Genomic DNA, 27175 nt, shown 5'->3' on the forward strand with positions numbered 1-27175 from the left:
GGTGTGAACACGTTTGTTCAATCCAGGATTTCTGGAAGACTCTAATATGCTGATAGGTACTGTGACTTTCCAGTCACAGTATAGTTACTCTCTTAAAATGTTGAATTATGGAATCCTTTTTATGGAGTAGTTTATGAAGAACTATGTTTTAAGGAACACACTTTGGGAAACTCTGGATAAACTGGGTGGTGAGAGGTGAGTGCAGGTCAGAAAGATGGTAGGCAAGGACAGTGGAGAAGGGCATGTTGATTAGAGATATTAAGACAGCCAGTTTAACAGTATTTAATGAAAAATGAGGAGACCACAGAAGAGGAAAGATAATGAGATGATGGCAGATTTGGGGCTTGGGACAGTGTCTGGGGCTGTTGGTGCCATTTACAGAGGTGAAGATTTAGGAGGAAAAACAGATTGGTGATGGATGGGGGACATACTGAGTTCAGTTACTGTATCTGTTTTGAGATGCCTGAGGGACATCCAGTGGAACATATTCATCAAGCAGTTCAATATCCTGGGTCTGGAGCATATGAATGAGCTCTGGGCTGGACAAAGGAGTCGTCCGTGAGAGATGGTATTTTATGCCAGAAAGTGAATGAGAGAACCCAGACGGGTGAGGATAGACTCCTGGGGGCATCACTGTTTAAATGATGTGTGGAGAAAGAGGATCTCTCAGCAGACATTATTTCGACAGTCTGATATTCTTTGGGACATGTTTGTCAGTTCCCCTGTGCCCTCCCTTTCAAGGTCCATGAGTATTTTATTTTGTTTTGTTTTTTTTGGAAAGTGTCTGACTCCACCCATGCAGGAAATCTACTCTGTGGGCCACTCCTCCCAAGAATCTGGGTAGTTGTAGAAAGAGGCACTTCACCCACACCCTAAGCTCTCTGCTGTGAGTGTGAGATATTCCGCCCAACCCTTCTGAGCCCAGAGGGGGAAGGTGGAGCCATGTTGCACTGTTAAGTTTTTGAGTGTGAGGTCCTTCATGGTAACTGGAAGAATCATGAAAGAGAAGTATTCCACTGGATTAAACAAGTTCAATGGATTTTAATTTTCCTGATAAACTATTATTAAGAAATTGTTTTGGAGATTTACTCTCTGAGTAGGATTAGCTAACCTACATTTTTCATTTGGATAAGTGATTCTTTAATTAGAAACCGAGATTTAGGGAATAGTTTCCCATTGCTTTATATAGTGTAGAGAAGGTATGTGAAAATGCCAAATGAAGGTTTTCTTCCTGATAGCGAGAAGCAGGGAAAACAAGAGGAAATTATGATATGTTAAGGGAAAGGATTCTGTTCATCCAGCATGCCTGCTTTTATCTTCAATTCTGCAAGTCTCTGCCGGCAGTTTTTTGTTTTTTGTTTTGTTTTGTTTTAATTCCCTCTTCTTGTTGTGCGAAAAGTTGCATATTTCTGGCAAAATGTTCATTACTGGCTAGGGGCGCAACAAGCAATCCTTTGCCAGAGAATTAAGCAAGCAGAAGTCTGTCAAAACAAATATTCTAGTTTGAAAATATAGTCCTGCTGGGGGAAATGGGGAGGGGTGGATAGTGGAGGAGGCCAGGGTATGTTCTAAGGCTGAGTATTTATTTCATAAGAATTCTGTGTTCTGAAAGATTGTTGCTGGTAGGAGTGCTGAAGAAAACAGGATTTTGGTACATTAAACGTACTGATGAGCAAGGATGGACTTTCTGGGGATTTTTGGTTTGCTCTTGTGTTTGGTATTTAGCTCTCATAATGACAGCCTTTGCTAAGAGTGAAACATTTTGATAACAAATAGCCTTTACATTTAATTAAAGAGGCATTTAACAAAACTTATGTTTACATGGAAGAACTCTCAGTCCTGAGGATATTAAAAATGTATAAACAAACATGCACATAAACACACAGTCCACTTCATAAGCATTTATTTGGCTGGGAAATGCCAACTTTTTTTAATTTCAGTCTTAAAAGTACTGGCCGATTGATTCAAAAAAGCAAAATTTGTTTTTTATTTTTCTCCCCAACTTTTCCTTGTATTTCTTCCTTGTTACTTTAAAAGAAAATCATTTCACAGAAGAATGATTATATATATTGGATAGATGCAACGTTTTGAATTTCTTTGCCATAGAGTTGCCTAAATCTGTTATAAAGTTGCTCTTCAAGTTGGAGAAACATAGGCTGACATTTGTGTTACTTTCCACTGGGATAGGGGTGGGATTAACTTTATTAAGCCTCAAGGATGAAAGTCCTTGCACACAGAAGTGGATTTTGAAGATTTCCTGACCATATATCTGCATATAACTGATGTTATTTTTTGAAAGAATTTAAAAAATAAAAGGTACTGCATTGTAATATTGAAGTAAATGATCGAACAGAATGTATTCATAATAAAGAGAAGCCCTCAAAATATTATTAATGAAATACAGACCGGTTTATTCTTATCTCCTTTTGGCAAATTTTAGACGTGCTACCATAGGCAATTCAGGAAACACATACATGCCTTCTTCTAGAGCAGTGGGAGGAAACCCTGCTCTTTGATTCTGGGAGTTGATATACTTCAGTTACTGGAAGAAACATTAATTAATGTACTTTAAAAAAAATTTTAGTAATTCAAAAGAATAAATTTTTTTCGAGGGGTTGAAAAGATCATGGTGCACCATTGGAATTTGCCTTCAGTAAATGTAACATTTGTTTTCTAAAGAATTATAACAACATACTTAAATTCCAGAACAGTAAGCAAAATAGCTTAAGTTCACTGACTTGAAAAAACATTCTTTTATACTGCACGGTTCTAAAATAAATACTTAAAAGAAACAGAGAGCAAGCCATTCTATCTTGGATTTCATTTTCCTTCAGATAGAACAGCTAGAACAAACATTCTTGCTAGTTAACATTGCCTGTGTTTTTATGAAGTTAATAACTGACCTGTCAATCACGTCCTATATAAATACGGTAGTTGAATGCTTTCTGCTTTAGAAGCACTTTTATTTACAAGAGCTGCCAGCCAAGATTTCCAAAGGACTCCACGGGCTGTTTGCTTTGATCTGTTTTGAGGGCTGGTCTCTTTATACCTGTTGGTTTGCTATTTATGATACCTTTGTGTAATCAGGTATGGGGAGAGCAGATGTGCAGAATAAACACGCCTTAAGGAAACCAAGGCTCAAGAGAAATCGTGTAATTATGCACCAACAGCTTTAAAGAGAGAGAGAGAGAATATTTTCTTAAATCAACTTAGCTGCTGTTATGACGAGAGAGCAGATGTTGTGGTATTCACCCCAGAGAAGGAAAAGATTCTCTCTTAAATCTCAGTTTATAATGAATGGAGGTGGTGTGTTTATCCCCACCCTTCAAACTGTTGCTCTCCTTTAAATTTGTAAATTGCTGAGATGTTGCAGCTCTTCTCAGTTGACTTTGACCTTTGACCTTTTTTCATTGCTCCTTCCCTAGGAAATGTTTACCACATGTCTCTATCCAAATAATCAGCTCTCTGTGGGAAGAGTTACCTTAGCATTTTGAACTGAAAATGGCTTTTAACATTTAAGGCAGGTTTCAGAAAGGGATGGCTTTCTGTTGTGTGTTTTATGATTTTGATTTGGGGTCCCCCCCTCCCTGTACTGAGGGGACCTGAAGGCCAAAATCATCTTCGTATTCTCCCACAATGCCAAGCATAGTGCCTCTAATAGCGTAAGGGCTCAGTAATGAAAGAATGGCAGAAATTAAGAGAAACCCAAGTCCTTCAGTCTTGTTTCCAAAATGATCTGTTGATCATTTGGTTTCTTTCATCTTTCAATTAAATGTTGCCCTAATAATTCCTCTGCGTTATATTTACATATTGCTTTTCTCTAGGAATCTGAATGTTTTAATACATTGAAGAGATTAACTTCTATTTTACTTTTTTATTTAACTTTACTTTAAATTGGAAAGCTTCCCCTAGTTTAAAAGCTTTTTAAACTAGAAAATTTCCCCTCACCCTACAGTGCTTTTGGAGGGACTGATTTAGAGATTTCCAGGCAGTTGTTGTTCCCCCCTACTACTTTGGGAAATTCTCTTTATACTTTTTCATTCATATTGACAGTTTTTGGTCGGCAGCTTTTCCTGTTGTGACACTGGCAGGAATCTTAGACTTTCTATGGAAGAGTGCCTGAACATGTCCTAAGATTTAGAAAGCAGGTCTTTTATTAACCAGGGTTTTCTCCTTGCTTTCATTGTTGCTTAGAAAACTTTCAAAATCCAGTGTCTTTAACTGATATGATTGCTATTTATTTCATTCCTTGTTTATAGTTTTTATTTTTACCTTTTTATGTTTTGCTTTTTCTTCCAGTTTTATTGAGATATAATTGGCATATAGCACTGTATAAGTTTAAGGTGTACAGTACAGTGATTTGACTTACATACATCAGGAAATGCTTACCACAGTAAGTTCAGTAAATCCATCATCGCATATAGATACAAAATTAAAGAAATAGAAAAAAATTTTTTTTCCATGTGTTGAGAACTCTTAGGATTTCCTCTCTTAACAACTTTCATGTTTAACATAGAGCAGTGTTCATTGTATTTATCATGTTGTACATTACATCCCTAGTATTTATTTATCTTACAACTAGAAGTTTGTACCTTTTGACCACCTTCCTCCAATTCTAACTACCCCCACCTCTGGTAACCACAAATCTGATCTCTTTTTCTATGAGTTTTTCTGTTTGCTTGTTTTGAAGTATAATTGACCTACAGCACTATGTTAGTTCCTGCTACACAGCATAGTGATTCAGTATTTCTAAACATTTCAAAGTGATCTCCATGATAAGTCTAGTTGTGCTGTCACCATACAGGTTTTAAGTGCTAGCATCTATATGATAATCAAAGTATAAAATGTAGCCTCGAACACTGCATTTTCAGCATATTCAGCAGCCTTCCCCAGATGATCACTTGTCAGAGTAAAATCATTTTGTAAACTTGAGGGTAGATTAAAGCTTGGCTTTAAACTCTGGGCTCCGTCTACACAGCTTATGGGGTCAAAGGTGGGAAAGTCCTGGGGTCGCCTGGAGCCAGTGAGAATGAGCGAGTGCAGTCGTGTTGCCTTTGTTGAGGCACAAGCCTCTAAAAGGTATGAAACGGCCCAAATTACATTTGAGCATCCTCAGGCCTTTGATTGCAGAACCTCTGTTGGAAGTTGAGCGGCACAGGGCAGCCCAAGATCAGGCCAGGGAAACAATCAGGAGTAAACTGGGGTCAGCCATGCCCCAGACACCAGGGAGGAGACCGCCTCTCCAAATGATGTGCACAGGGACAGTTTTGAAAGTCCATGGTACTGCTTAGTTGGCAGATTAGCAGAAGGAAAGTCCCCTCCAATATTTTCATTTTGCATTCGTCCAAGGCTCAAACCTATAATTAAATTTTCTGAACAAAGACTTCATTAATACACACCATCCAGATTGATGACTAACAGCTCTTCCTTCCAGGTCCATAAGAAAATCTGTAACACTTAATACAAAAATAAAGACCCTAGTCAGGTTTGGGGGGAGGGCGAAGTAAGGTGTAGTTAGGACTGGGTTTGTCTTTGAAAGGTCATTTTCAGTGCTGTTGAAAATGAACCTTTCAATGGTTGCTGCATTTACTCAAGTATATGTGATTTACTGAGTGATCTAAAACTTAGTCACAGTGATATGATTTTATTTAGATATCTATGAAAATATGCTGGTCTTTAAACTTTTGGAACATTGTTGAGAAAAATTCTCTCTTTTAATTCTATTGTGTGGGCAGTGTAGACTTATGTAAAAATGTTTAGGACAGACTTAAACACAATTCGTGTTACTTGTTGGCCAAAACTTAAAGTAGCTTTCCAGTAGTTGAGAAATCTGGTTGAAATTCATTAGCTTGGCATTCAGGGCCTTCCAACCTGCTCTCTACTGGAGGAGCTTTTTGCTGTAGCCTTTTCCTTTGTCCTCAGGCAGGCCTTACACATCTCTACCTCCATGGTGTCCTCGTGCAGCCCCATCTCCTGCACATACTTGCTCCTCCTTCAACCTCCCCACGCCCCTGGGAAAGGGGACTCCTAGCTGTCCTTCAAGGCCAGGAGTCACCTAGACTAGTTTAGGACCTCTCTTCCTCTGCATTTCCAAATCTGTCAGCCTCCTGGTTGCCTTCCCTCCTGTGAAACTAGCCTTCCCTGAGCATCCCTTTGGAGGCTCTCCCCTCTGCTTTGGTCTCCAGAGCCCGGTTATGCCACTCTGTTGGCTCTTACCACACCAGTCCTTCAATCATGCTTTGTTTTAATTTCTGTCTAATTTTTTAAACTTGATTTTAAGTCCTTGAGGCTTAGAATTGTATCTTCTATGTGCTAGTGTCCTCCAGAGCACTTAGCTTACTTTTAAGCACATGTTTGTCCCTTGGTTGATTGATCGGTGCATGTCTAGGCCCAGGGCTTGATCATTAGCAGTCAGTAAAGACAGCGAGCTATTTTCAAAACCACTGGGTACCTTTGTACCAGGTTTATTTTTTTGGCTTGTCAGCTTGGTAGTGGAGATGTCAGGCCCAGTTCTGTCCAGAAAATCTGTTTTCCAAATCTTTGCATGAACAGAATGGTGTTACAGTCACACCCTGGAGCAGTTTCACCTGGGTACTGCCAACTCTTTCTTATGCTGACTAGCTGACCCATGTGGAGTGTTCCTCAGATCTCATTTCAGCTTTCTGGGATACTTTTATTCTTAATTAAAGGAAAGCTTATTTCTAAGACCTTTCTTGAACCAAAGGCAACTGATTATTCATTAAATGTTTACTTTCTTGACTTTAATTCACTTCAGCAGGTTATAACTCAGGTGGGGATTATGCCTTGACAGTGATCTGACAAGGTCCTTGTTCATGGTAGTTATTGACTTTTCCAGTATGAACCATTTCAATGTAGCAGGAAGCCAGCATCCTGGTGTCTGAACCATATAAGGAACTGGCTTTTTTAAAATTTTGTGTTTTGAGTTTGAGGAAGAGGCAAGCTGTGCCAAGTTGGGACTTTCGAGACTTCAATGCTTAACTCATTTGATCTAAAAATTACTGGCAAAATTATTACTTTTGCGAAGCATAAAACCAACTCTCAGAATAGCGAATGCCCTGATGTGACTGACACAGCATGCTTTAAGGCTTCTGAAAGCTTGGGCCACACTCTAAGAAGAGACTTTAATAGACCAGTCTGAACCCAGTGCACACAGTAGTCAGTCCTTCACATTTGCATACTGCTTTTGACACTCCTGTGTTTATTCATTCAACAAATAATTTCTGAGCACCAGCTAGGAGCCAGGCATTGTTCCAGGTTCATGGGATACAATTAGGAGCAATCACCAAATATTTCACTTCTCTGTTATTTTGAATTTTGATTTCTAATCTGTTTCCTCTAACTAGAGTGTTAGCTCCTTGGAGGTGGATCTTTGTCTCATTCACTGCTCTATCTCCAGCACCTAGAGCAGTGCCTGACACATAGCAGAAGCCCAGTAAATATTTATCAGTTTACAAGTCAAGTTCTACAGTGAGGAAAGGAAGGGTTGCTGCTGTAATGGCACATGGGAGATACATGTCATCTGGGCTTGGAGGAATCCAGAAAGACACCCTAGAGCAAGAAAGATAATGACTGAACAAAAGGATATGCAGTATTTACTTGGGAAAGGGCAGGTGAGGTAGAGGGTGACCGCTCCTGTGCAGAAGTCTGGGGGTGACAGTGAGTCATCACAACACACGATTGCTGTGCTGTGTGCAAGGGAGGCGTGGCATGAGATGAGGTGATGACCTTGTCTGCCAACTTGAGGACACAGGAGCAAGGAGAGTATTTTAAGCACAGGTGTAATAGGATTAAATTTGTTTTAGTTTGATCATTTTGGCCACAGTGTAGAGAACACACTGAAGCTGGATTAGGAGTAAACGTTGAAGATTGGGAGATCAGTTTGTTTGAATAGCTTTGCTTGTTAGGATAATATAGACTAATGGTACCCAGACATTTGGACTTCATGAACCAACCAAAAACAAAGGACATTAAAAAACATCCCACTTGAATTAGGAGATTGGGATTGACATATATACACCAGTATGTATAAAATAAATAACTAATAAGAACCTGCTGTATTAAAAAAAAAATACAATAAAATTTAAAAACAAAACATCCCACTTCTCAGACTCATTTCATAAAATAAAGAACGTTTTGGGACTTCCCTGGTGGGGCAGTGGTTAAGAATCTGCCTGCCAATGCAGAGGACACGGGTTCAAGCCCTGGTCCGGGAAGATCCCACATGCCACGGAGCAACTAAGCCCGTGCACCACAACTACTGAGCCTGCGCTCTAGAGCCCGTGAGCCACAACTACTGAGCCTGCGTGCTGCAACTACTGAGGCCCGCGTACCTAGAGCCCATGCTCCGCAACAAGAGAAGCCACCGCAGTGAGAAGCTCGCGCACCGCAACAAAGAGTAGCCCCGGCTCACCGCAACCAGAGAAAGCCTGTGTGCAGTAACGAAGACCCAACGCAGCCATAAATAAATAAACAAATAAATAAATTTATTTTAAAAAAATAATAAAGAAAGAACGTTTTAACATACATGCCCACAAATACACATACACTACACTCACAGGAGAATCTCAAATAAATGTTAGATATTTAAATGTAATACGTTTAGCTCTATGTATATTGCCCTGGTTTTTCTCATTTTCCTCATGAATGGGCACCTATGTGGTCTGATATTTGTAAAGGTGATCCAGCCTAAGGAAGAAATATTGGTGATCTGAATTAGAATAGTGACAATGGAAATTGAAAGAAGTGAACAGAATTAAGAAATAGGAGGCAGAATCAGCAGAAATTGATGATTTCAAAGTACTTTCAGATCTCTTACCTCATTTGATGCTAACCAGGTAACATAGGTACGTTAGGCATAATTATCCCCATTTAACAGGTGAGGAAACTGAGACTTGGAAGTTAGGTGACTTACCTGAGTCACATATCTGAGTAATAGCAGAATTGAATCACCATTAAAATGGTGTGGAACTCTGGATATGTGGCTCCCTCACCCCACCCCTTTTTGGTTTTTTTCAAATTTCAGGGAAGAAAGGAAAAGGAATTGTGGGCTCCCTGTGAGTCATGTCTTTTAGGGCGAAACATATGATATTGTCCAACCTTAGAATAAAACAATATTTTAGTGATGACTGATTCATCCTTATTTTGCAACATCATCCATTACCAGTCCATGAACTTGAGTAACCCTATTTAAATTAGGCCAGAGGAGACTAAGAGGCTTCTTTGGCTATATTTTCATTTTTATCCTGTGTTACCCTTTGTCCTTTCTATAAATAAGCCTTGGCCACCCTATTTATGTGTTTCTGTTGGGGGAGTGAGGCTTTGTGTGTAAGAATATTTATTGCCTACCACCTGGTTTGTTGTTTTTTTCCCTTTTCTTCCTTAGTGTGCTTGCAGATTAGAGTTATTTGGTGCTATATGAATTTTTAAAAGAATGGTGTAGACTTTATAATGGACTACCCCTGTTGAAGGGCAAAGAAAGGAAGTGGAAGTAAATACAAAGAACAAAATTGGACTCAAAGGAGGAAAAAATGAAGCAATAACAATTTGAATCGGACAAAAGTAAAAAAGGTATTAGAAAATATTTGTGGGCAGTTCCCTGTAAATGGCTTTATAAACAATATTTTTGGTCTGTAGTCATAAAATCCTCTGACCTACGAAACACCAATTTAATGGAATTAATTAAAAATAAGGTGGAATGCCAAAATTTACATATGAAAACAATTAGTGACTGTTCCTTCAATTAGTTATTTTTATTTAGTCTTCATATCAACCATTTTTGTAAGCTCCTTGTTTTCTGGCAAATTTGGAGACTTTTTGGAAAACTATTGGCATGACTTTAAATTATTTCTGTACAGACTCAATGGCTAGCTAGCTGGTCTATTGTAATCACAAATAATTATGAGAAATATGGTTTTCCTTTTCCAAGGATGAAATATACTTTTTTTTTTTTTTTGCGGTATGCGGACCTCTCACTGTTGTGGCCTCTCCCGTTGCGGAGCACAGGCTCCAGACACGCAGGCTCAGCGGCCATGGCTCACGGGCCCAGCCACTCCGCGGCACGTGGGATCTTCCAGGACCTGGGCACGAACCCGTGTCCCCTGCATCGGCAGGCGGACTCCCAACCACTGCACCACCAGGGAAGCCCTGAAATATACTTTTATTGAAGCATCTGCACCTATTTCTGTGTATATTCAGTTATGGAAGTGTCTGTTTTTACTAGTAAAATGGACACATCAAAAGCAAATACTGGGACTTCCCTCGTGGTGCTGTGGTTAAGAATCCGCCTGCCAATGCAGGGGACATGGGTTTGAGCCCTGGTCCAGGAAGATCCCACATGTCACAGAGCAACTAAGCCCGTGTACCACAACTATCACTCTAGAGCCTGTGCTCTAGAGCCTGTAAGCCACAACTACTGAGCCCACGTGCCACAGCTACTGAAGCCCATGTGCCTAGAGCCTGTGCTCTGCTACAAGGGAAGCCACCGCAATGAGAAGCCCGCGCACCACAACAGAGTAGTCCCCGCTTGCCGCAACTAGAGAAAGCCCATGCACAGCAACGAAGACCCAACGCAGCCAAAAATAAATAAATAAATTTATTTTTAAAAAAGAAAGAAAGCTCTATGAAAGCCTTAAAAAACAACAACAAATACTGTTTTTTTAGACTATGTGAGTGGAAGAATGTGAGAGAAGCATTGTATACCATCATTTTTATTGTCTCATATCCATCGTGTGTGTGTGTGTGTGTGTGTGTGTGTGTGTGTGTGTGTGTGTTGTTTGTGTTTAGATGCCCTAACCATGTTTTTTCCTACCAATATGGATCCATCCATCCCATTTTATAGCTGTCTTCCTGGCCTTTGACTCTTACATATATAGTTTGGTGTATGATTACTGCAAAGTATAGGTGTTAATATATTCAGAATACTAAGTAAAATTTTTTGTGCCAAACCCACATTTTACTCATGTTTTCAATGCGGCACTTCATGTATTTTTAAAAGCTATTTGTGTGGCAAGAGTGAAAGTGACTTGTGTTCTCTGGTACTCTTAGATCTTAGAATCTCAGAGTGTGTTGACCTTAATGGTAATTTGTACCAATCTCCTCTCTATTCCTTTCATCTCATCTTTTATTAAAGTGGGGAGGGGAACAAAGAGGGGTGGGTAGCAGGAGCCAAGGCCAAAGAACAATGCATGTGTAATTGGATGAGAAGGTACAGTGTTAGATTTGTCCATGTATTATCTCATTTCTCACAGTAAATCCACAGAGTAGGCACTATTATTCCCATTTCATAGAAAACAAAGTGGAAAGGTACTCAGCAAGGTTGGATAAATCACCCAAGGTTAGTTACACTGCCAATAAGTAATCCTCCTCTGGTCTGGCTGATTCCAAACCTTTGCTCTTCCTTTACATTGTGATTCCTCATTTCCACTCCACCACAGAATAAATAATCTATGGAACACAGTTTCAAATTTTAATCCATGATGTAGTAGAAGTCTTTTCTAAAATAAAATGTTGTGCATATTATGTAAAAATATTTTGCCTTTGAAAATAGGCTTTATATAGGCAGATAAGTAATATTTCAACTGCCTTAGCTTATGTGTCATATTTTTACCTTTGTCTGAACTCATGGCATTATTTTACTTTCAATGTGATTATATAATTAAGATGGGTATTTGGCTTAACATTTGTGAGTTTTACGCATTTTTAAGACTTGACTTGGAGGTATTTATATACTTCAAATATTTACTGGGAAGTATCTTTGCAAGGTTAGGGGAAACATTTTACCAAGCTCCCATTTTCAATAAGTCTCTGTTGGGAAAGGTTAAATAGTACTGTAGAGTAGTCTTTTGGCATTCAAGCAGTTCCTCTGCTCAAATAACGATGACTGTAATTGGCGGTCTTAGTAATAAGGTCATAAAGTCAAAAAGAGTTACCACAGTGTGGTCACCATTTTGACCATAAGGAACAGTATGTAAAAGTTGGTTAACTGGAAGGATTTCCTGCCTCCTTAGTAACTATTGTGTCTCTGTTTCTTTAGAGTCATAGCCAAATTGGAAAGAAGGGGAAAATGTTTTATGTAGAACATTTTGCATTTAGAATGGTGTTCTTTAGATTCACATGATGAAAAGCTTCTACAGAGAAAAGAAAACCAGAAACCATCCTTTGAATAAAATGCCTTTCTGCTATATTGCTTGTTCAGGGTGGTCTTCATTGTGCCGCCTTTTTGTTGGCCTGTTTTCTAAACCCTGTTTGACACATTATGGAACTTCGTGTTTTTAACAGACAGAATTATTCTTTGCATTGGAATGTGTGTGTTTGTGCAACAGGGAGGCAAGTACCACAGTCATTCCAAGAAACAGCTGCCACCTAAAATTTATAATCAATATTAGAAGAAGAATAGAAATTAAAAAACAAACCAAAAAGGAATTGAATAGAAGCAGATATAGGGACCAGAAGAAAGCTTAAAATGAAAAAAAGGTAAATTAACACTCTCAGGGAAATGGGATAAAATTGATTACATGAAATAAGAACAGGATGGTATTTTTAAAAGAGCCATCTGAATAAGAAAGCACTTGTAAGGGGCCTTCCCCGGCAGTCCAGTGGTTAGAACTTCACGCTTCCACCGCAGGGGGCATGAGTTCGATCCCTTGTCGGGGAAGTTCCCTGACTAAGATGCAGCATGCTGTGTGGCGCAGCCAAAAAAAGGAAGGAAGGAAGAAGGGAAGAAAGAAAAGGGAAGGAAAGAAGGGAGAGAGGGAGGGAGCTGTAGGAAATTAAGAAAATATGATAGCCCCAATAAAAATTTCAAAACATAGGATGGAAGACGGAGTAAAAGAACCCTTTCAGGGGCAAAAACTAAAGAGATCAAGAGAGATGGAATGTGGGAAAGAAAAAAAATGTGAAAATTAGAAGTTTATTTCAGGCGGTTCAATATCCATCTTAAAGGAGTTCAACGGGGAGAGCAGAGCAAAGTGAGGGCAGGAAATTGTCAAAGAAATAGCACAGGAAAATTTCCTAGAACTAAAGGGTACAAATTCTAGTACAATGAATGAGAAATGATCCACACCAAGACACATCATCATGGAATTTCTAAAATTTTGTAGAGTTTAAAAAAAAAAAAACAGTTCACATGTGGAGAATTAAGGATCAAAATGGCAAAACATTTAGAAGATATGAGAGATACCTTCAACATTCTGATGGAGTATGATTTCCTTTTATTTTGTAGTCAGCTAGATTATCGATCAAATACAGAGATAAAATAATAAGAATATACTTTTATTCAAAACATTTTTTAAAATTAAGGACAAGGAAAACTTGATTTTTCTCTACTTACGGAACATAAATGAGTAAAGCACCTAAATACTTTTTAAAAAGCGAGTTGCTGAACAGTATTTAACACACACACCTATGTTTGCCACTCCTCCAAAACAACTGTGTGTATCATATGTTTAATTTCAATGTTTTTATACATGTATAGAAAAGGTCTAGAATGGGCCACTGTGAAATTTCTTTTACTACTTACTCATCTGTATATTGTCTAGGGTTTTTTTAAATGAGTGTATATTAATTATATTGATAATTAATAGAATATAACTAAAAAGAGGGGAAGAAAAGAGACATGATTTATTCCTTAATTTATTTTTGAAAATGTAAGCAGTGCATGCTATGTCTGTCTCTTCTCCTAGGTGCTGTAGGAGATACAGTTGAAGTAGCAAACACAGCCTCAGCCTTTGAAGGATTTGGGGTCTGGCTGTTAAGGGGAAACACGCATGGAAGGGAATGGCTCCCAGCCGTGTTGAAAGTCTGCCTCTGTGTGATCTCAATGTACAGGCTGCTCTCAGGGCCAAGCAGATGGCTTTCCAGGGTCTGTGAAGAGATGGCAGCCTACTTACTTGAGAGTACTTTAAAAAAACAGCATTCGTGAGAATACCAAACAAGAACCCTGATCCTGGAATGTCTAATTTAATAAATTTCATTTGCATTTCTACAGAAACCAACATGCTTCCAGCTGCCAAACCCAGAAGCCAGAGGTTAGGGTTTTAAATAATAATAACAATAATGAGTTATACTTATTCCAGATTAGTTTTCTGGCTCTCCAAAAAATAAATGGCGAAGATGTCCAAAATGTTCTTTTTCACAACTCTGCCAAACGCTGGCTTTTCCTCTTCGTCTGGAGATCCAGCCAATCTGTTGAAAATTATCCCATTTTTTTGATTACTTCCAGGCAGTTGTTCAGAGAGAAGACTAAATCCTGCAGTCTAAGATGGACATCCACTAAGTGGAGACTCTTTTCCATACAGCAGAAGAAATCACACTTTGATTTCTGAGTCTTATTTCTTCTAGCTGTGAATTTGGGGAAATGTGCATCAGACATCACATCATACCTCATTACGGACAGTGTTGTGTATTTATTGGGAATGTAACATTTGCCTGGTGACTCCTTGGTTTTTCTGTTTTTGTTTTTGTTTTTTTTCCTTGTAAATAAGCCTTGGCCTGAGTATAAACTTACAAAAAAACATGGATTCACTAGGGAGAAGGAAGCCTTGAGCCTGAATAAGAACAAGCATATACACTCTCTTTTCTGGTTTGATTTGCATGAGATTTAGAGGGTTTTTTTCCTTTGTATTTTTGTTTTTAGTTTTTTTTTGGGGGGGGTGGCGGTTGTGGTGGGGAGAGTGGTTAAGAGTTGTAGTGTATTAGTAAGATTTTCTTAATTTGAATATAGAAGAGACTTGAGACTATTAGATCAAATGGAATGTCTGTGGTCCATTGATCTCTGAAAATGCTTTGTAAGAGCAGATGGATAGATTTTTGAAGTTTAGTTGAGCTGGCGGGTTGCCTGCTCATCTATTCCCTTTAAAGTCAGTGGGTGGGCCAGGCTCAGTGTATGGAAGTGGAAGCTCAGGTAGGGAATCTTAATCTAAGTTGACCAGGGCTGATTGACAGCAGTGGAGAGATCGCTATCTGATCCAATAATGAGGACATGAACTCCTTTGAAAACTGGCCTATCTGGGCCATAGTGTCCTCTGCTCGTTAAGCAGATGCCTGGCACAGGATGGTTGGATTACCTGTGTAATAGAAACCCTGAAAAGTCTAGTGGCTAGATTGGGAAACAAGGCAATTGGGTTCTAGTTGTGCACTTTCCCCCCAGCTTGTATTTTGATCTTGGGAGACTCACGTAATTCTTCTGGGCACTGGTTTCCTCATCTGGAAAATTAAGCGATTAGAGTAGTAGACCTCTCTGAGGGTCCTTCTCATTCTAATATTTTCCTTGAAGTCTGGAACTCTTGTTGGCACCTTCCCCTCGCTTTCATAATAAGAATTGGCAAATTGATATTAGCCTTAATGAAAATGTCTATAAGGTTTAGAGTAGGATCTTGAAAAAATTAATTGAATGAAAGTATTACAGGGATAGAAACCAAAAAGCTTTTATTCTGAAATATTGGACCTTTTGCTAAATTAGTCTATTAACTGTTAATGAGTAAAAAAGAAATTTCTAGGTGATTTCTTGCTGGAATTTTGGATGAGAATGAGGCCAGTTCAGCACTGTTTGGACTGTTTGCATGTTTAGTGCATTTGCTTGACTAGGGTTTTAATACCTGTATGATACTCTTTAGAATTAGCAAATAAGAGTTTTTTAATCCTGTACATATTTTTAGAGTCAGACTGTTGGGGAATGGACCCCTATGGTTGAAAAGAAGACAGCCCATCCTTTTCTGGGGCAAGATTTGTGGAGGGAGTTCTAAGAAAACAGTAAGAAGCCAGCAGATATTTACTGAGTGTCCCATGTACTAGCACCATTCTAGGTGTTGAGGTTAGAGATGAAATAACAATTTTTAGTCTCAAGGATCTAACCTCCTAGTAAGAGGAGACAGACTTGGAACATGTTTTAATGAACAGCAGTAACTATTAATGTTATGAAAAAGATGAAATCATTATTGTAGGGACAGATGGAGTATGCTTTTTGAACTAGAGAGGTTTGAAAAGATGGGAATAAAAGGAAGTAAAGAGGTAGGGCGTGTGGACAGCTGTCTGAGTTTCACTTTGTCTTCCGAAGCCTTCACTCTCTAAACTGTGACTCTTGAGCTCACATAGGTGTATCAGAGCCTGTGGTTGCAAAGGATAAGATGGAGGCCAAACTGATGATCCCTCACCTCAACCCTGCTTCAACCAGAACAGTTCTAGTTTGTTGTTGGTTTTTTGTGTTTTTTTTTAAGTTTTAAATATTGAGATTATAGTTGAAAAAAGTGGTCCATAGCTTTAAAGATTTGGAAAACAGCTGGCTTGGAATAAACCAGTTATGTTCATTCTTGCCCTTAGTGACTTAACTCTTATGTTTTCACAGTTGTGCTAGGCAGATAATGCCACCACCCCCCCCACCACCCCCCCCGCAGAACCTGTAAATGTTACCTTGTAAGCAAAGGGGGTCTTCGGAGATGTGATTAAATTAAGGATCTTTTGATGGGGAGATTATCTTGGATTATTTGGTTGGGATAATGTAATCACTGATAAGAGGGAGGCAGGGGAGAGTTGAGAGACAGAAGAGAAACCAGTGTGACCACAGAGGCAGAGATTGGAGTAATGGAGCTACAGGCAAAGAATGCCAGCAGCCACCCAAAACTAGAAGAGGTTAAGGATTGTATTCTCCCCTAGAGTCTCTGGAGGTGCCCCACTGACTCTTTGATTTTGGACTGTTGATACTGATTTCAGATTTCTGGCCTCCAGAGCTGTGAGAGTTAAATTATGGGTTCCTTGTTATCAGGGTCCCTTTTATTTAGCATATTACCTTTTCCACAGAGTATAACTCAGTGCCTTGAATGTTATAACTGTGCTTCAGTTACCTATTGCTGCATAACAGACATCCCCAAATTTAGTGGCTTAAAATAACAACAGGGTTTTTTTTGGGTTTTTTTGTTTTTTTGTGTGGTACACGGGCCTCTCACTGTTGGTGACCTCTCCCGTTGCGGAGCACAGGCTCTGGACGCGCAGGCTCAGTGGCCATGGCTCACGGGCCCAGCCACTCTGCGGCATGTGGGATCTTTCCAGACCGGGGCACAAACCCGTGTCCCCTGCATTGGCAGGCAGACTCTCAACCACTGCACCACCAGGGAAGCCCAACAACAGTTTTTTATTTCTCACAATTCTGTGGGTTGGCTGGGTTCAGCTGGGTGGTTCTTTACTGTGTGGTGTCATCTGGGATCACTCAAGTGGAAGCATTCATCTGAGATGTCAACTGGGGGCGGGGGGCTAGAGGGCCCTCTCTAGCAGAGTAGTCACATCCTCAAGACAGTGAATACAGAAGCTGCCTTGCTTTGTGGAGCCTAAGGCACTTCCACTACCTCCTTTTGATCAGAGAAGGCACAGGGCTAGACTAGAGTCCAGGGGAAAGGAGATAGACCCTACCTCCTGAAGGGAAGGAGGCCTGCACATATAGGGCAGTAGGAACTGTTGTCAGCCATCTTTGGAAACAGTCTACCACAAACTGTTTCGAAAATGATTATTGAATTAACCCAGATAGACTGATTCTGAGATTTTATACGTAAGGAGATTCAGTAAGAAACATTTTCTAAGGAAAAAATTTCTGTTATAAAAAAAATCCAATATAAGCTGCCAGGATGGGACCTTGCCCACATGAAGAATTCAAGAGATGCATGCTTACTGACCAGCTGGCTGGGTAAGGAGTGGAACTGTTATTTCCCAGCTCACTCTTGGCTAGTGATTTCACATGGGGAAGGGCAGGGCACTTCCAGAACCAAGACCTTTAACTTCCCTCCCTGGGTAGAGTATAGTGATGGCTGGTTTTGTGATTTGGAAGATTCTCCACCTGAAAAGCAGTTCCTGAAGGGAAGGATTAGAAAAACATGCGATATGGCCAAGAATTTCATGGCTATCTACAGAGGTTAAGAAGGGAGATGAGACTGGCAGGAGACCTGGTCAGAGTCAGTACCCTTAGAACGGAGGCCCTGAAAAAGATGGCTTTCCTTTAACTTCCTATACCATTTGCCTGAAATTTAGTAACAGGACTTCCTGGTGGACCCATCACAGTGATTACAAGTGCTTCTTGGGTATAAGATTCTGACCCTGGGACCCCTGACATCCCTTTTATCCAGTCACTTATTCTTGCTTAATTATTAGTACTCTAGGGAGAAATTCTGGTGTCAGCTCCAGTCAGAGGTAGAGAGAGGATTCTAGAAATGGAGTCAGACATGGTTCTCCTGGTGGGAGTCCAAATCCAGATTTCTTTCTTATTAGTTGTTTCTATTTTATGAGTTTGCATTTGATCATCCTTTGAAATGTGTTTGTGTGTGCTTTGTCTTCTTTGTAGGTTTGTTTGCATTTGGGAGCACTGTTTTTCTTAAGATGAGCTTGCTGTTTTTATCAGCAATCACCGTGGCAAGGGGACATAGGCCCTTAGCTGATTTCTCCCCTCTGGGGTGGATTTATAGGCCAGAATCTGGGGAGTAGCTAGGTTTTAATAGTTTATTGGGTTCCCATTTCAAATACAGACTGAAAACCTCCAGGCTTGTGCCTTCATCATTTGTTTCCATCTAATGACCAGTTTTATGGTGTTTTCTCCATGGCCTGTGAATTAAGTCCTGTTTTTTTTAAAACCAGGCACAAACTCTGCCTTTGCTGCTATTTACTATGTACTTCCTTACTCCTGCATGTTTTTGCTTGCCCTTGCTAACTTTCTCTTTTTATACCTTTGTACATTATTACTCTGTTGATCCCTGTTCCTGAGATGATTGAGAATGATAGGGGGTATGTATGTAGGAATTGGGGGTGGATATGCCTTATTTTTACTTTTAACACGTTTCCCCAAGTGCTTCATTTCTTTGCTTGATAGTTTTCATCCTGATACTTTTGTGAAACTCAGAAGCACGTGCTTCTGGCATTTCAACTTTTCATATGTGTGGCCGATCTTAGGATACAGCTCTCTAAGAGAAATAGAAGCTTGATTCAGTTGAAGGTTCCTCTAGGCTGTTAGATGGCAGGGTGGATTCACAGACTACCAAAATGACCAAAGCTCAGATGCCCTCAAAAACTAGACTCTCTTGGCATTACCAAGATTAGATGTGGAATGTGCAGACAAAAGGGCAGCACTGAATGTGGCTGGATTAGGACTGCTCTCCCCACACAGCTTAGCCAAGACGGGATGAGTTGTTCTGGATGGTGTCTGGATTAGTGCCCCAAACCTATGTTCAAGCATAGGAGAGGCACAGAGAGCGTACCACACAGAGGCTACTACCTTAAAATGGGTTCAGATTGATAATGGAACAGTGTCCTTGATATATTGTGAAGTGTAAGAAACAGATTATTGAGCAGTATGTAAGGAGGCGAAAGGTATAGACAGACCTCAAAACAGACTGGTAGCTATCTTTGGGTAGTGTGTTTGTGGTGAATTTTAGGTTTTTCTTTGCAGTGTTCTTTATTATCTAATTTTTTCTCGATAAATAAGAAGTGCTGGAATACGTTTAAAATCGCTTTTTGAAATAAAACAAAATGGTGCCAGGCAAGCATTTTCTTTCATTCAGTAAATCTCTCTTGCTAGCCTACTCTGTTCTCGGCCCCAGCTGGGCTCTGGGGGAGTCCAGCACTGAACATGGTAGACCGAGGAGCGCCTTGGTGGAGATCACAGCCACTCTGTGCTCCTGACACCTTATTCTTGGTGCAAGGCAAGTGGATTTCTTCAGGCAGCTTCTGTGTTTCCCCCAAGAGCCTCTCATCGGTTGTGTCTGCCTAATTCTTACCTGGTGGGATAGGGAATAACTCACCTTTTGTGTAGTCTGACAGTTCCAAGGTTGAAGCTGCTTATTCTCACTCTCTATCCTGGCTTGTTTGTTTTCTCCTGTGTCTGTCTGTTTTATCCCATTCAGAGTTTTTGCTGGTCTCCTTTGTCTTCCTAGGAGCTTGAACTTACAGAGGTTCAGTTTTTCCTTTTTATCATTTCTCTTGTTTCCTGTAAAGTTGCTGGGCTAGTTTTTGGCCACGTAGATAAACAGGTTTGAAATGCCTGTCACTGGTGAATTTACCCCCAGGGCTTGCTATATCTGGGGAGGTAACATATCAGCCTGTTGGCTTATTTGGGGGAGCTAGAATCAAACAGTTTGCAAACCAGGGAGGTGAGCTTTGTATATTTGTGTTTAAGAACATTTCGAGCCCTGGCAAGGTACTCAGTTTATTAATTCAGATGATGATTCTGAATGTCCTTAGATATAGCTAAGGATGCACTTTAAGAAATTATTAATTTGTTACCATCTTAGTCATAATTCCTTTTCTCCTTGACTTTGTCAAGGACTCTTTCGTCTAGCTTCATTCACTCAGCAACTGTTTATTAAGCACCAGCTGTGAACTGAGCGTCATACTTAGTACCTGAGATAATATGGAGAAATAAGATAGATATAGTTAGTCTCTGCCTGTGTGGAACGTGTAATCAGTGGGAGAAATAAGTAAATTGGAAGTTCTATGTATGAACTGCTATATATGGGGAGGTTGTAGATTATAGTGTAAGACGAGTGTCAGGCATCTAACCCACATTTGCGCCATCAGGGAAGGTGTCCTGGAAGAAGCTGGCCTAAGCCTCAAATTGAAGGATTATTTGGAGTTAGTCTGGGGTGGGGGAGGGCAGACGTGTTCCTAGCAGAAAGTATATTTGCCAACATCTGGAGACTAGAAAGAGCATGTAATGTTGATAGAACCAAAAGAAACTCTGCATGGCTGGGTTTGAAGGTGGAGAGGCAAGAGATAGCTGGACAAGTGAGTCAGATTAAGCAGAACTTTGAAAGTCAGGCTAAAGAGTTTAGACTGTCCAAAAAGCAGTAGGGAGCCATTAATCTCCTAATGTCGCATGATTAGCTTTGTATTTTAAAGAGAGAATTCTTATCACAACAGAGAGTTACAGAGGGGGAAGAGGCAAAGAGATCAAGTGAGAGGCTGACATAGCATCTAGGCAAGAAATAATGGTGGTCAGACCTGTAAGTAGTGGGGATGGTGGGAAATAGACTCAACAGATACCCTGGAGGTAGAAGTAGCAAGATTTGCCTGTTGACTGGGTGTACTGGGAGTTTCAGGCTTGGCAGGTTGGGTGAGTAGTTAAGTGTCAGTTGGGTGGGTACCAGTCACTGAGAGAAGAAAAAAGGCATAAGGCATAGGTTTGAGGTCAACTATATTAGAATTTTTTTTTCCTCTGTGGCTAATATTACTTATTCATTCATTGCCAAAATATTTACCAGTCAACCAGCATGTACATAGTATTGTGCTGTGTATCAAGAGAGATGCAGGGAAGTATAGATGCCTGTAGATATTAATGCTGTAGTTGAGGTGAAAAGGTACACATTTAGTGAATGTCCATGGGGTCACCACATTTCTACTCTCTCTAGTCTGTCTGCTCTTGTCACCTCTCTCTCCTATTCAGATACTCTCAGTGCCTGTAAGACAGGTGAATCTATCTAGTCTGGCATTCAGATTTCTAAAAAATCGTATGTCATCCTATATTTTCTACTTTCTTGTCATGAAGTCCTGGGTTCAATCCCTGGTTGGGGAGCTAAGATCCTGCAAGCTGCACGGTGCAGCCAAAAAAGAAAAAAAAAGTTTTAATTTTAGAATAGTAGCTCCTCAGCCCTTTTCTCTGGCATTATCATGGTCAGCAGAGCCAGTTATTTATCAAGGCAATTTCTAGATGATGGTGATAGCAACCATATGGTCTACTTAAGTGAGAATGCTTGTCTTTCTTATTCCACCAAGAGATATCAGGCCATTAAGGAATGACTTACTCCCCTGGAAATTAGTGACTGATTCCTTGAGAAGAGATATCCACCAGGCTTTGTTGTGTAGATGGAGATGTTCTGTATGAGCAAATGTACTCAGGGATCCCAGTACTGAACTCTTACAGTTTTATTTTTAAGTGACTCTACTAAAAATGGAAGCTGATATTCTTGACCAGTTTTGCTTGGAAGTGGTAAGGAATGTAACATAGCCTGTAGTGGAATTGTTTTGTCTTCCCCCTCAATAAAACATTGACCTTGCAAAGCCCAGGTTTGCGATTTATTAACGATGAAATTTATACATGTTATCCTTTGTAACAGCAAGAGACTGGTAACAACCCAAAGCCCTAACCATTAGGGATTAAATCAGTTACAGTCAACCATAATGTGGTTTACTCTGCAGCCATTAAATGGAAAGAAATAATTCAGGGTGCCTGATATTGAATGACTTGGTAGATATAGTTTAGATGAAAAAAAACCAAGGTACACAGCAGTATATGTAATATGCATATTTGTTGGGGGAAGAAAATCAAACGAAAAGTAAGTACTTAATGCACTGAATTTTTTATAAGAGAAAGCTAAGATACTTTTGCATAGTTTTCTATGAGGAGAGGCACTGGGCAGTCTAGTGTGTTTCTTATAATATTTATTAATTTTTTCCATAAAAATATCTAATAAGTACAAAAAGGATATGAGCTTATTTAACATAAAATGTCCAGTAAATGTTCAATAAATCTGTAACTTATTTATTGAGGATAAAGTAAGGATAGAATAAGGGATAAAGTAAGGGATAGAGTAAGGACTTTTTAAAAAATTTGATCTTACTGAATATGAAATAGGTATAAAAGAAAATTTATAACATGTGGTAAGGTTTAAAAAGTATGCAACAAACAAAAGTAATCACCACTCTCCAAAATAATGGGGAAATACCACTACATACCCACAAGGATGGCTAAAATGGAAAAAAAGACAACAGCAAATGTTGGAAGGGATATAGAGCCACTAGAAGGCTTATTTGTTGTTGGGAGTGTAAAATGCTATAACTATTTTGGAAAACAGTCAGTTTTCTAAGAAGAATTAAAACCTATGTCCACAAAAAACCTTGTGTAAGAATGTTCATAGCAGCTTTATTCATGAAAGCCAACAAATGGAAACAGTACCTGTCTGTCAAGAGAAGAATGGATAAACAACCTTGTATATTCAAAAAGAATCAAACTATTGATATGTTGAACAACATGAATGAATCTCATAAGCTTTATGCTGAGTGAAAAAAGCCAGACACAAAAAGTTATGTAATGCATTATTACATTTATATGAAATTCTGGAATAGACAAAACCAAATTGTGGTGATAGAAATCAAATCATGGTTGCTTTGGGGATTCAGAATTGACTGGGAAAGGGGCACAAGGGAACTTTCTGGGATGATGGAAAATTACTGAGGCTTCATAGGGTTGGATTACATGAGTGTATGCATTTGTGAAAATTGATCGAATGGTACACTTAAGGTTTGAGCATTTCACTGTGTGTGAAATACACCCCAATTTTTTTTAACCCCAATTTTTAAACAATGATATTTGGGGTCTTCATTGATAGGAGCATGCATCTAGAGTTGCTAAGAAGGGCAAGTTGGGGAATATTTATGTTACCCCTTCAGAGTAATTCTTTAATAGTTTTGGAGACAGTACTTAACACCAAAGGCTATGTTTAGCTTGAGCTTTTTGTCGGTTGTACAGTTGGAGGACCTATTTTCAGAATCTTGTCAGAGTTCAGGGGGCAGTATTTTTAAAGAGGGAAAAGGTAGCCCTCTCAGACTGGCGCTCCAGAGCTTCACATGCCATGTCTTCTGATAACCATGCTCCAGACCGGTGGGTCTCAGCTAGGAACCTTTTTTTCCCTCTCAGGGTACATTTGGCAATGTCCAGAGATATTTTTGGTTGTCAGCTGGTGGGAGGAGGAGGTGTTGAGCTACTGGCATCTAGTGGGTAGAAGCTGTGGAGGCTGCTAAACCCTCTACAATGCACAGGACAGCCTCCACAACAAAGAGGAGCTCATCCAAGCTGCCATTGGTGCCGACTTCGAGAAACCTCGTTTTACATTTGCCCTTACTACTGAAGCTGAGTCAGTCTCAGTCCACCAGGTGCTGACTATACTCAGAGTCCAGATCAATTGTGGAAACTTGGCATTTTCACAAATTGCATATTTCTTCCCTGTCAGAAGTTAATATTAAATACTTGTAAGCGTATGTAATCTTAAATTTTGAGATAAAATTCCATGCGTTAAGAGCATTTCCAAAATCCAAATTAAATCTCTTGTTTCTATTGATTGTTAAATTCTTCAGATGTGAGTTTTGTTCTTAACTTTATTTCATTAAATCTTCAAACAAATGATCTTTGTTGTCATTCTTTAAAAAATAAATTAAAAGGCTTTATTATCAAATCAGAAGGAATAAATGATAGTAATTTATCTCTTTTTCTCTCTCCACAGGATGACAGGGAGTGAATTTTTCTCTCGTTTCCCCGAACTCTATCCCTTTCTTCTCAAACAGTTGGAAACTGTAGCCAATACCGTGGACAGGTAAGAAGAGAATAGGGTGGGGCAAAGTGAAATCAAGGATGTGAATTACTTCAAGATTTTTCCCTTCAGGCAGCAATTTTTAATCAGCTCCTTCCTTGTAAACATAGATGGATTTTTTTTAAGTGCGTCTTTATTAAATACATCATGTTGCCTGACACTCTGTGGTAGATATGTACCTGAAAGGTTGTATAAAATCCGGGTTTTATATTATATTTTACATTTTAAAAATCCTATTTTTAAAGTTTTTAGTGTTTTATAGGAGTTAGCTTTTTAGAAGCACATGGTGATGTCTTCTAAGAATCATTTTCTTCCTCTTATATTCAAAATCTGTGTGTTTACATATTGAGTTTGCTTTAACACACACCTGTCATTTTTTTTATCACTGGCCTGTTGCAGCTGACTAATCTGGTCACTTGTGATCAGAGATGGTACTATTCTACTTGAGTGAAGATGGCCAGTGACCCTGGAAACACAAAATAATGCTATTAAGAGGGCTTCCAGTCTGATCAGAGCAGATAAAAAAGTTCATTATCTTTTCAATCACATTCTGTGGCTGGTAGTATAATTTTTAGAATGGACATCTTAGAGCATGGACCATTTTATTCTTTTAGCAGTTTTTGCACTTGGCATGAATTTATACCAATTGTCTGTAATGAGAAAATAAAATCGCATCAGTGAATTTTACTTCTGTTTATGATCCATTTCCTCACATTAGTAATTTGTGCAGACAGGCTTTTCTGGCCCTAGTAAGTGACTGTCCACGCTTTCTTAAGTACATTTGGATGTTAAAAGTTTCACATTTCATACTCTGGAATAAACACCTCTCTAATGTCTGAACAGCTGAAATCAAAACAGCAGACTCGAATTATCAAATCATATGCTTTGAGAAGAGAATCCTGTGCAAAAGCCCAATCCACGGCTTTGCCAGTTTCTTCCTCATTTACACACTAAGAAAATACGAAGTGAATGGAGGAAAAAACGCAAAAAGGAAAATTATTGCTGATCATAGTCTCACTTTATATGTCATACATAATTATTTAATGAGAAAAACGTTTGAAGATAGTGCCTCGCCTATCTTTTATGTACAATAATTTTTTTCTTTTTTCAGTGATACAGGAGAACTAAACCATCATCCCAGCATGTTTCTCTTACTTTTGGTGTTGGGGAGGCTCTACCCTTCCCCGATGGATGGCGCCTGTTCTGCTCTCAGCATGGCACCTTTTATTCCCTTCATTATGAGGTAGTGTATGCCTCATGGAAATAATGGGAGTGGGCATGGGGGCTTTATGGAGCTATTTAATCCTGTTTCTATTTCAGAAATTATAGATTTTTTTTTTTTTTTTTACTCTGGGAGGATTCTTGTGAAGGCAGGGGCCTGGGATTATTGCCATTGCCCCCAACTGGTCTCCAGTGTTTCAGATGGTGGGTTTAGGAGCTCATGTCTACTGTTTAAGCAGTGTTTTCTGGGAGTCCTGCCTGCTAATGGGTGTGTGGTGTTGATAGGAGATACCCCCTTTTGATAAACATAGCCTGGGTGTTTGCATTATCCCTGTGTTGAGCCTGGCCAGCATGGGGCAGGCTCAGTTCTGGCATATATCCCCTGTCCAGGGGTTCAAGAGGACACCTGGTCCTTCACTCTGGAGGAGTTTGCTGGTGGTTGCAAGGGGCAACATCTAGATGGCAATGCTGTGTAGCACGAGTTCACTTCCCACTCATCTTCCCTTTCAAGCTTGGAGTACCTGAGAAAAAGCCATGCATAAAGATTACACATGGAATCAAATGATAACAGGCTTTTCTGCTTCTACAGCCTATTACCACTTCCTCTTGTTACATTTTTTTGAGGCATTCGCCAGCTTCTGATCACCTTTTTCATTTTGGATCAAAGGCCTCAATAAACAGGCCTCCAAAAAGTATTGAAATTTTCTTATGAAATATTTCAGAAAACCTGTGATATTAGTTAGCTTTTACCTTTCTGCTTACCTCTTGACAAAACAGTACCTTCATTTTTATGTATCTACCAAAAATTGAAATACAGCAGAAGGATAAAATATAACCAACTCAAGAGAGTGTACTTGTTATTTATGTGGTGTCCTGGGTTCCACTTCCTGGTTTCACAGAGCTGACTGATGCATTTTAATGTGAGAAACCATTAAACGCAAGATTCTGGTGTGTGATTGCTGTAGCCATTTGTTTGCGCCAAGCCCTGGCTGTGGCTGTGTTATCTGTGATCACAGAGATGACTCACTCAGATTGGTTTTTGTTTCCTGATACACAGAGTTACCAGCCTCCCGTATCCAGCATTTGGTGATTCATTTTAGGAATTTGGGTCATAAATTTAACTTTCAGGAGCATTTAAAAATTGTACTTTCACATATAACTGGAAAGAACTAAAAAATAATTCAGAAAGTTGATGGTTGGGGGAGGCACATGTACAGAATCACAGTGTACATTAGAAACAAAGCCACGCTTTAGAACTTTATCGTCCTGTGTTTAGAACATCCAATTTGTGGAAGCTTATTTCTTTTTCTTTTTTTTTTTTTTTTTGCGGTACGCGGGCCTCTCACTGTTGTGGCCTCTCCCGTTGCAGAGCACAGGCTCCGGGTGCGCAGGCTCAGCGGCCATGGCTCACGGGCCCAGCCGCCCCGCGGCATGTGGGATCCTCCCGGACTGGGGCACGAACCCGCGTCCCCTGCATCGGCAGGCGGGCTCTCAACCACTGTGCCACCAGGGAAGCCCTGTGGAAGCTTATTTCTAATCAATCTGATAGGTGTTACATCCTAGAAACCAGAAGTTACTACGTTGAAAGTATCCTTCCTGTTATT

At 39.6% G+C, this 27175-nt stretch overlaps 1 protein-coding gene across 8 annotated transcripts in view; it reads left to right on the forward strand.

The window, feature by feature from the left end:
• The window catches only part of THADA (THADA armadillo repeat containing), a 313717-nt gene that overhangs the window by 110340 nt on the left and 176202 nt on the right, over nt 1-27175 (forward strand). For all 8 annotated transcript variants that reach the window (XR_012325717.1, XM_073791400.1, XM_073791399.1 and 5 more), the window contains 2 exons: nt 24264-24353; nt 25462-25593. Coding sequence is in view for 7 of the 8 variants with exons in the window: in XM_073791400.1 (XP_073647501.1) it covers nt 24264-24353; nt 25462-25593 (222 nt within the window). In the remaining variant the exon portion in view is untranslated. The remainder of the gene's footprint in view (nt 1-24263; nt 24354-25461; nt 25594-27175) is intronic.

Source organism: Tursiops truncatus, chromosome 14 (genome assembly GCF_011762595.2).
Source record: "Tursiops truncatus isolate mTurTru1 chromosome 14, mTurTru1.mat.Y, whole genome shotgun sequence".
NCBI classification, from domain to species: Eukaryota; Metazoa; Chordata; class Mammalia; order Artiodactyla; family Delphinidae; genus Tursiops; species Tursiops truncatus.